Below are 11095 nucleotides of genomic sequence, written 5' to 3' on the forward strand. Positions count from 1 at the left end.
ACCGGTTTGGGTGGTTTGTAAGGACACAAATTTGTATAATGACATTGGTGTGACATAGGTATTACAATGTGAAGGTGGTTTATTATGACACTTCCTGTGTTCTGTTATTCAAAAGGCTTAAAAAACATACTAAATGGTGTGCGGTTTTTTTTTTCTATGAAAATCTAAAAATGCGTAAAGTTTTCTGTGAGTGGTAGGTTTAGGTGTAGGGCGATAGAAAATCAGTACAGTATAAAAAACATTATGCCTATGAAGAGTCCCCGTAAACCACCAATACCAACGTGTGTGTGTGTGTGTGTTTAACATGGACACAGTTTTATTTAGGACTAGTTTTGTGGGGTTTTGTGTGTTAGAAAACCCACACACAGTTGTGTATTTATTTGTTTGCGCCTACTGTGGCACAAATGATACAATCGTATCTTAGCAACTGGCGAGTGTGGCATTTTCATAGTTTTACATGGGTGGCATCGGCCCTCAAGAAACGAAACACACACATACACACCTAGCTGTCTGAATGTACTAAATAGTTGTAATTGCTACATACTAAACCTGTTGTATCTTCTGTCTCTAGTTAGGACTTGTATTCAGATCACTATGTGTGTTTTCTTGCATTTTTGTGTATATGTGTGTATGCATTTGTTTGTGTTTTGAGTGTCTGTGTAAGTGTGGTGGAGCCCTGCTTAATCTCTAGAATCATTGCAAAATAAATCACCTTTGGATTCCTGACTGTTTGCATGCTGAATTGGATTTAATGGGATAAAAAGATTGTATATCACAAAATTGCTCTCGTCTTCCTATTGAGCTGCACCCCAAAACAAGCATACAGCACGAGCAGTGTAGTCCGATTCACAACAAATGATTATTATGAGCTAATTCTTTTAATTAATCATCTAAAAAGACTCAGTTATGTTTTGATAATATGTGTATATATATATATATATATATATATATATATATATTTATTAGAATGATTTCTGAAGAACCATGTAACAATGAAGACTGGTGTAATGGCTGCTAAAAATTCAGCTTTGCATCACAGCATTAAATTACATTTTAAAATGGATTAAAATAGAAAACACTTTCTTTAAATTGTAATAATATTTCACAATATTACTGTTTTTACTGTATTTTTAATCAAATAAATGCAACCTTGGTGAGCATAAGAGACTTCTTTCAAAAACATTTTAAAAAATTTACCCTACATTTTTGAATGGTAGTGTATAGAGTGATGAATATATATAGATACTGCAGATGATTGCGGCTTTGGGTGTATTTTTATGCCGTGTGTGTCTCAGTCCATGTGTATAATCTGGCCAACCAGACCAAACAGATTTCCATATGCTTACACACACACTCAGTCATGCGTGTGTGTGATTTGATGGATGGCTCAGTCTGGATTGTTTGTGTTTTACATGGATGCCAGCGTGTGTGTGTTGTGCATGAACAGCTGGTTTCTTGGCTGTCAGCGTGTCAGAATGTGCTTGGTTTGCTTCATCACTATTTTTTTATTTTATTTTTGGGGTTAACAATTGAAACCCTTAATTGAAACAACTAACTCTATTGCCTTGTTCACACACCACTGAACTGTATTGGTTGTTTCTAATAGACATTTCTGCCTTAGACTTAAGGAGTTTTATTCAGAATTTCACTTTGTGTTGATGATGATTTATACCATTCAAAAATTCAGTATGTATTTTTTTCTTTAAATTAATACTTTTTATTCAGCAAGGATACATTAAACTGATGAAAAGTGTCAGTAAAGACTTTCAAAGTGTTACAGAAGATTTCTATTTCAAATAAATGCTGTTCTTGTGAGCGTTCTATTTTTCAAAATCCTGAAAATGCAGCAAATGAGCATATGATTTCTGAAGGATTGTGTGACACTGGACTGGAGTAATGATGCTGAAAATTCAGCTTTGCATCACATGAATAAATTACATGTAAAAAAAAATATTCAAAGAGAAAACTTAATTTAAAATTTGTAAAAAAAAAAAAAAAGAAAGAAATGTTACTGTTTTTATTGCATTTTTTAATAAAATAAATGCAGCCTTGGTGAGCATACAGTAAGAGACTTCTTTCAGAAATATTTGAACAGTAGTATGTGTCTATGTATATTTATCTTTTGTATTGTATGTATATTTATATGTATCTGTATGTTTTAGTTTTATCTTTACATTATTATCCTTAGTTATTATTTTTATTTGTGAGTAAGTGCCAATTGGTCACTGGTCACTGACATTAGAAATCAATTGAATTGACACTGAATTTCTTCCAATAAATCTGCATGTATCTGTGTGTGTGTGTGTGTGTGTGTGTGTGTGTGTGTGTGTGTGTGTGTGTGTGCGCGTGTGCGCGCGTGCGTGCGTGCGTGTGTGTGTGTCAGGGAAACCTGATGCCATAGAGACCTGCTTTTACAACATAAAGGTCACAAGAGACCAGTGTTGATAAACACATCTGATAACCTGCTGTTATCAGGATCTGACCACATGCACATACACACTCGTCTTCTATTCAGGCTATCTGAGATATAGGCTGAAAAAAAAAGAGAATTCACTTCCTTATACACTAGTATATGAAATCTACAGAGTCCATAGTATTCTGTCTTTCTCTCCAGAACAGCTTAGTATGACTAGAGATGAGTAAGAGTAACCGGTATTTTAGGCTGACATTGAGATGGATGTGACAGTCAGACAGAGACTGACAGCTCTTTCAGCACAGTGCTGGAGTTTTTACTGTTATTTAAGCTTCTCCTGTTGTCTTTTCCTGTAGGTTGAACATCTAAACCTCTCAAAATCACAATTAGTCTTTCTCCTGCTCTTGTAGAGCCAGATTAATCGACTGTCGGTCCATACTGCAGCTTATTCTGATAAAGAACCACCATTTGATTGATATGTTGCAACACAAGTTCTTTTTTAAAGACATTTTTAGAATATTTAGATTTTTAGAATATGAAAATGATGGCATCAAGCGTGTTTGTTTGTTCAAATTATTTAAATTTTCTTCATTTTTAATTTGTGCAATTGTTAATTTATTCTTTTTTTCTTTCATTTTGTTTGTTTATTCATTTGTACATTCATTAGTTTAAATCTTTTTTTTTTTGTAGAATTCATTTTTATGGTTTGTTCATTTCTTAATTTGTTTGTCCATGTATTTGTTTAGTCATTTTCTTTATTAATGAGTTCAGTTATTTTTTTCATTGGTTCATTCACTCATTTGTTTGTTTGATCATTAATGCAATGTGTTGTTCATTCATTATTTTGTTTTATTTGTTCATTTTCTTTGGTTCATTTGTTCATTCGTTCCTTCATTAATTTGTACATTTATTAGTTTGAATCATTTTTTGATTAATTAATTCACTTTTTCATTTAGTTCATTCTTTAGTTTGTTTTTTCATGTATTTATTCATTAATTCTTTCTTTCATTTAGAGTTAGCCTTATTTATTTAATCATCCATGCATGTGTTTGCTCATTTATTAATTTGTATAATTCATTCATTCATGAGTTTGGTCATTTATTCATTTGTTTTCATGTTTGTTTCATGTTGTTCATGTTTGTTAATTTGTAGATTAATTAGAATCATTATTTTATTAATCCATTCATTTTAGAATTTTAGAATATGAAATTGATATCATCACATAAAAACTGGCCTGGACTAGATCTCTACCCCACTCTCTGCTCTCTGATACAGTCTGTTAACTCTTTAACTTTCTCTTTTATCTCAATTTAGTTCAGTTTCAATTCAGTGCTGCTTTATTAGCACGACTATTGGAGTACAATATTGCAAAAGCATTAAGGACTCTCTCTCTCTATTTCACATCCTCCTCTTGTAAGCTGTAAAACTCTCGGGTCTTAATAACCGTCAGGACATGACTGAGGGGCAGCGGGCGTTTCCGACGGGTTAAACGAATGTCTGCGTTTGCATGAGCAGAATATTTCTGTGGTTAATATTCCAGTGGTGCAGCGGTGATATTAGGGCTGTTTGAAAGCGTTTGACACTGTGAGATGATTCTGCAGTGATCACCTTCGCGTCTCGCTGGAGCTCTTCAACATTCATCCATTTCAGCCTGAAGGCCTTCGCTGTGTGTTTATGAAACCTAAAGATCATGTTTAACACCAGATTTCGTTTTAGTACATCTAGGAGTTTCATTTACTTTTATTGAGTCTGCCTACATCTTATTTCAGTCATTCACATAAATGTCAGTTAGTTCATTAATTTGCTTGTTTGTTCATTATTCTCCATTATTGTATTGATGCCTCTTATTGAATGTATTTGTTTTTCCTTCGTTCGTTCGTTCGTTCGTTCATTCATTCATTCATTCATTAACGTTTTGTTTATTGATTCCTTTTTATTTATTTGTTAGTTCAAATCATTTATTCATTCTTTCATATACTTATTTATTCATTCTTTAATTGAGTTTAAATCACGCATTTGTTTATTTGTTCATTCATGCATCTGCTTGTTAATTCAGGGATGTTACATTTTAGTCATATTTTTATTTTTTTTATGTCATATATTGTTTTTTTATTCATTCATTTTTTAGTAGGTATAGTTTGTTCATAAATTATTATTTTTTTATTCATTAATTTTTTGTTTGTGCAATCATTTTATTCATTAGTTTTAATAACGTTTTTATATATTATATATTACATATTTTTATGTATTTTTATAATTTATTTATTGGTTCGTTCATTCATTCATTCTTTGTTTTATTGAGTTCAGTATTTTTTCCATTTGTTAATTCACTCATTTTTTACAATTCATTCATTCATTCTTTGTTTTATTGAGTTCAGTATTTTTTCCATTTTTTTATTAATTCACTTGGTTATTTTTTTAATAAGTTTGTCCTTCATTTTTTTTCATTCATTATTATCTATACTCTATATTGTTTTGTTGGTATGTTTGTTTGTTCATCAGTTTTCATTCAATAATATGTTCATTGTTCATTTATTAATTTTAACATTTGTTTTTCCGTTCACTAATTAATTTCTTAAAGGGGTCATATGATGCTATTTCAATTTTTCCTTTCTCTGGAGTGTTACAAGCGCTTGTTGCATAAGGCTTTAATTATTCTCTAAACACTACCATTAAAAGTTTGAGGATGGTAAGTTTTTTTTTTTAAGAAAATGCTCACCAAAGCTGCTTTAATTTGATAAAAAAAATGCAGTACAAACAGTAATATTGTAGAACATTATTGCAACTTAAAATCACTGTTTTCTATTTTAATATATTAAAGCATCATTACTCCAGTCTTCAGTGTCACATGATCCTTCAGAAATCATTGTAAAATGCTGATTTTATGCTTAAAAAAATTATTATGCTGATTTGATGCTTAAGAAACATTTCGTATGTTGAAAACAGTTGTGCTGCTTAATATTTTTGTGGAAACGATTTATTTTTCTTTAGAATAAAGTAAAAAAAAATCTGTTTTTTTTGTAAATGTCTTCACTGTCACTTTTGATCAACTTAATGCATCTATAAAGAAAATGATTAATTTCTTTAAAAAAAAAACTTACTGACCCCAGACATTTAATTAATTTAATTAATTTGTTTATTTATTATTCTCTAGACACTATATTGTTTTGTTGATTTGTTTATTTGCTCACTCTGTTTGGTTTGTGTGTTTGCTTATTTGTTCTTCTGTTATTTGATTCACTCATTCATTTATTTGTTCATTTCTTCTTTCGTCTGTTCGTTCGTTCATTCATTCATTCATCCATCCATCCATCCATGTTTTGCCCCTTCAGAGAGTGTGATTTCAGATTTACCCGCCTCTAAACCTCACTTAAAACATGTTTGACTGCTTTACATGTTTTAGTGGGTTGTTCTTGGTCAGAATAAGTTACAGAGTGGACCAGAATCCAATACTTGAGAAGTCTGATGGTGCATCTGCATGAAAGCAGTTTTCTGTTTTGATGGTTTTTGCACACTGATCGCACTTTTGAACTCCATTTGCTTGATGAGATGGCACTCTATTTGAAACTGTTTGCTCTGGTGAGGTCTGGTAAGACGAGGCAAGATGAGTGACAGTGATGATGGAATTTTAAAAGGTTTCGCTGTTGCTTTTTAGGCAGGAAATGCACTTTAACCATTTTAAATAATGTTTACATGATGCTCCCCCTTTTAAGTAGATTACAGAGATTACAGAAACATGGGGAAAATGGGAAAGTTTGTTCTGGAAGAATCTGCAGTTCTGGCAACATGCAGCGATGCAGAGAGGGCCAAGATCTGTCTCTCTCTCTCACACACACAGTTTCTCTCAGCCCCCGGACTGACTCAGCTTGTCCTCCTCTTTGTGCATTCACTCCATTCACTCTTTCATTACCAGAGCTTCCTCTGTTTTTTCACTCAGTTTTGAATCTTTTGTACTTTCTTTTCTGCTAATATTTATCTTCTTTTGAGATAAAAACTCAGAAATTTGAGAGGTTGCAATTACCTATTTTATTTATTTGTTTTATTCCATGGCAGAAACAAAAACACATAATTGCGAGATGTAAACTCAAAATTGAGAAATAAACTCAGAATTGCGAGAGAAAATGTCAAAATTGTGAGATGAGAGTTTATATCTCACAATTGACCTATCGGTAAGCCCCTCCCCTCGTACGCAGGTGAGCCAAAGGCAGTCGAGTATCAGTTGCACGAGGAGCGGAACTCGGACATCTGTAGGTTTCAGGGCCATAGAGAAACATAGGAAGATACGACGCTCGCATCGTTTTTATGGGGTTTATGCTTCAAAAATGGAAAAACTATGTGCCTGTGGTACTTGTAACACTTATTCCAGGTATTCTGAGAGGATAGGCAATGGAATTGATTTTATTCTATTTCCTAAACCCAAACAAAACGGAGCAAAATGTCCCTAAGCATTCACCCCCCATCGCAATGAAGACAAAAACGTTCGTTTTCTGGTTGTCATACTCTCATTAAGTTACAATTTTCATCTGCTCAAGCAGAACGTTAATGTCATCTCGTGCTTCAGCAAGGTATCTCTGGCTAAAACTAGCTAACGTTAAAGTTAGTGAGTCCATACAAACCTAAATAGCGGACTGTTCTCGCGTCTTGTACAGTGTAGGGCAAAAACACATAAACGAAGGTCTACATTTCACTGTCTCTTCATATTAAACTGGTTAAATGTAAATTAATTTAGTAGTACCCTGCGATACATGGACAGTGTTGATCCGGGATGTTGTTATCTGCGATCGTGACGAACGTACCATGAGACTTCTCCCGTTTGCATTGTGATCTGTAAACCCTCGCTTCCAAATTAATACCCACAATATTTATTTTAAAATCTTTTATATATCCCTCCATGGCATATTTAAGTCCCACTTGAATGATGGTCCTTCTGTGTCCAAAATGTATCAAAAAGAAATATGGACAACAAGGTTTTCACACTGACAGCTGTCATTGTAAGACTGTTAGGAGCTCTGTTTGTTTGTCCGAGTTCGCAACAGTAACTAAGGGGGGGGGGCGCTTACCTATAGGTAAATTCTGAGTTTATATCTTGCAATTCGGACATTGTTTCTCAGAATTCTGAGAAAAAAAGTCGTAATTACCTTTTTGTAATCATTTTATTTTATTTTATGTTATGTTGTATGTTGTGTTTTTTTATTTTATTTTATTTTATTTTATTTTATTTTATTTTAGCTGCGTTGCGTTGCATTGCGTTGCGTTTTTTGTACCTACAATGAAAATTAAGCATTTTGCCATAATTTATTCACCCTTCAAACCGGACTTTCTTTCATTTGTGGAATGTAAGAATTTCAGAGCTACATTTTTCAGTACAACTAAAGCAGCGAGTGACCAGTGGCATTTAAGCTCCATAAAGGACAAAAAAAGCACCATAAAAGTACCAAACAGTATTTCATATGAATGTGTCTTTTGAAGTCATAACTTATTTGGTCTCTCATACAAAGCTATCAAATGACTGGGCACAGGGCACAAGATACAGGGACTACTTATGCAGTGCTTTTATGATGCTTTCATGTTATTCTTCGACAGCCAGACAAGCCTCTACATGCTTTCGTCGTATGAAAAAGACCAGCATAAAGAGTCTGGAATGACGTGAGATATGAGTAAACAATACAGTTTTCAATTTTGGATGAGCTGATGCTTTAATGTTCCTGTTAAAGGTCATGTGATCATAAGCAGCCATTCAGGATTTTTGATTTTCTTCAATTGTAAATGAATTGGTCTGTGCTTAAGATCCATGATTCTGGTGTGTTTCAGTTACTGATGTGTTTTATTCTGTCTGTCTGTCTCTCTGTAGACACTGGAGGCTGTGTTGACCTTTAAATACAGCGGAGGAGCCGGTCAGGTGGAGGGCTACTACCGCGAGCTCAGTCTGGGGGTCAGAGTGGATGTTGAACCTTCAGTTTTCTTCACGCGAGTCAGCACTTTACCTGCCACCAGGTATCATTTACTCTATACTCAAGAGGCAAGCCTCTGCCTACAACATGTCTTAAAAAGACCACATTTAGTGCATTTGTAGCATTTTTTTTTAAAGGTAGTTTATATTGGTACCCAGGGTTCTTGTGTTTTTTTAAGCCTACAATTGAAAACACTATTTTTGCAATTCAAAATTACTATATGGTTTGACATACAGTTTTACTAGCAAGCCTGGCGCTTTTGTTTTTAACAACGTCTCTAGAGAGTTAATAAAAGCAATAAAACAAGATGGAATATGAACACTGTAAACAAGTTAAAGACAAATAAGAGATTGTGATTATGTTGACAAACAGCATCAGAACACTATGAAACCTCACCGTACATACATTTAGGTAGTTTACATCATGATATACTGTACATACACACTGTCCTGTAATGGTAATGAGTGCTCAGTTGCTTTATTAAGGGTGAGGTCACATCTGCTGAATGAATACAGCCACAAAATATATTTATGAAGAAGCCACTCTGCACTAGTCGACCTGAACGCTATGTTTAGTGGGATATCGCAGAGGTGGATATGACTGACTGCTGTTGAGACAGAGTGATGGAGAGAGGGATAGACAGATGGAGATGGATGGAGAGAGAGAGAGACTGATCACACCTTAGTAATGACCACTTGAAGTGACTCATTAGCTGTAATAATATCTGCTGTCTCAGTCATCTAGATCATCTATCATTCCTGTCGGATTGATCGGCTGCTCACACACACTCTCTCGCTGCATTTCACTGAGCATTTCTCTCTACAACACTCAGGACCAGTGCTGAGGACTAACCAGCTGAACCTGCTGCATTTATCAGTGGCGAGACAGTAACTCAGCTGTTTTCATAATAGTCTAGTTTTCCAGTAACAAGTAGAAAAATATTTTTAATGCGTCTCTTTCAAATGTTCTTTGATTTTTAGCAAGTCAGTTTGTTGGATGGCTCATTTTATGTGCCATTTTTTAAGCTAAATATATCTTATAATAACATATCAAAGTAGCTAAATTGTACTGTTTATCACTGGTTTTTATTAGTTATATTTGGTGTAAAAATGTGTACTTAATTGCTTGGTTTGTAGCAGTGTGTATTTAATTGCTAGTAGTGGTAATAATAATAACGACAATACAAATAATAAATATTATATATATTAGTTGAATAGTAAATATTGTTTTTAGATATTTTGTTATATAAAATATTATATTATCAATTATAATAATATTAAAATTTGATGATGATTAATAATAATAATAATAATAGTAATAAGTTACAATAATTAATCTCTCATTATTTATTATAAAACATTTAAACTACATATTGTTAGTATTATTATAAATAATTTTATTCATAATAATAATAATGATATTATTATTATTAAAATGTGACTATTTGTAGTTATATTATTATTATTATTATTATTATTCTTTTTATACTGTTTTTGTTTCATTATTGTAAATTAGTCTTTTGTTTTATTAGTCATATTGTCAATTCTTGTGTTTTTACATGCTAGGTATTTTTAAATGCTAAGTCTTTATGGAATTATTTTTAAACATCCTCATTTAGTAATCATGAACTTTAATATAACTTATAGGGAAACTACTTTAAATTAATAAAATAATGGCCTGACTGTCAGCGTAGTTGAGCTGTTGTAAATTATGAGCAGATTTTAGCTTGGTTGCAGTTTGAAAGTAGCTTCCTCAGCACTGCTCTGCGTGCCTCATTCTGAACTTTATTCATTTAAGCAATGGCCGTAAACCTCAAATTATGATTAGCTCATTCTTCCACACAAGGCCAAGAAAGTTTCATTCGGCAAACTGGACACTGGCCAATAACAACAGTGGCATGTAGAAATGCAAAGACCTGCTTGTGGAGAATGGGTGTGAAATAGTCAGCAGTCGGTTGGTGGATGTGTTTCTCTGATGGCTTCAGGCGCTCTTAGAATAGCAGCACTAAATGTGAACACACCTCGTTACATCCCTACAAAGACATCAGGTTTAGCAGTGTGTAATGTCTTTATTCAGATCTAAAAGTGCCAAAAAGGTGTTATAGGGTTAAGGTTAGACTATAGGAGTTATAATTATGAACCATAGAATATATATAAACTACATTATATTATTGATTTATATACATTATTATATAATACAATACCATTAAATGACTAATAATAATAAAATAATAATATTTGTATTATTATTTGTAGTCATTTAAAGGTATTATAGTATATTATAATGTATATAAATCAATTATTATTAGATATGATTTTTTAAAAATATTTTATACTAAAATTTTAATGCAATATTGTTGATTATTTGATTATTATATGATGATTATATTTTAATTTAATAATGATGATTATCATTTTATTTACTTTTTTAGATTGGTGTATATATAGTAATTTATTAACCCTCAAAGACCGAGACAGCCGCCCACGGCTAAAAAATAACTATTGTTCTTAAATGTTTAATAAGTTTTGAACCGCTAATCCTACATTTGTCTCATTTGGATATTCAGAGGCTCCGTAGCGTACGTGATTACTTCATCACATTTTGACAATATTGATTCGTCAGAAGAAACCAATGCATTTCGTCCTCTGAGCCAAACAGGAACGATTGTTGATGCTTAGTCCCACCCCCGTGCCCAGATTGGTTCAAACTGTCCCATATTCAACAAATAAAC

The 11095-nt window shown here is 32.8% G+C and overlaps 1 protein-coding gene across 2 annotated transcripts in view; it reads left to right on the forward strand.

The window, feature by feature from the left end:
• The window catches only part of LOC107669949 (trafficking protein particle complex subunit 9-like), a 252767-nt gene that overhangs the window by 120136 nt on the left and 121536 nt on the right, over nucleotides 1–11095 (forward strand). For both annotated transcript variants that reach the window (XM_016462382.1, XM_016462383.1), the window contains one exon: nucleotides 8265–8407. In XM_016462382.1, the coding sequence (XP_016317868.1) occupies nucleotides 8265–8407 (143 nt within the window). The remainder of the gene's footprint in view (nucleotides 1–8264; nucleotides 8408–11095) is intronic.

This window comes from Sinocyclocheilus anshuiensis, unplaced genomic scaffold (genome assembly GCF_001515605.1).
Source record: "Sinocyclocheilus anshuiensis isolate Anshui unplaced genomic scaffold, SAMN03320099.WGS_v1.1 scaffold160, whole genome shotgun sequence".
Classification (NCBI taxonomy): Eukaryota; Metazoa; Chordata; class Actinopteri; order Cypriniformes; family Cyprinidae; genus Sinocyclocheilus; species Sinocyclocheilus anshuiensis.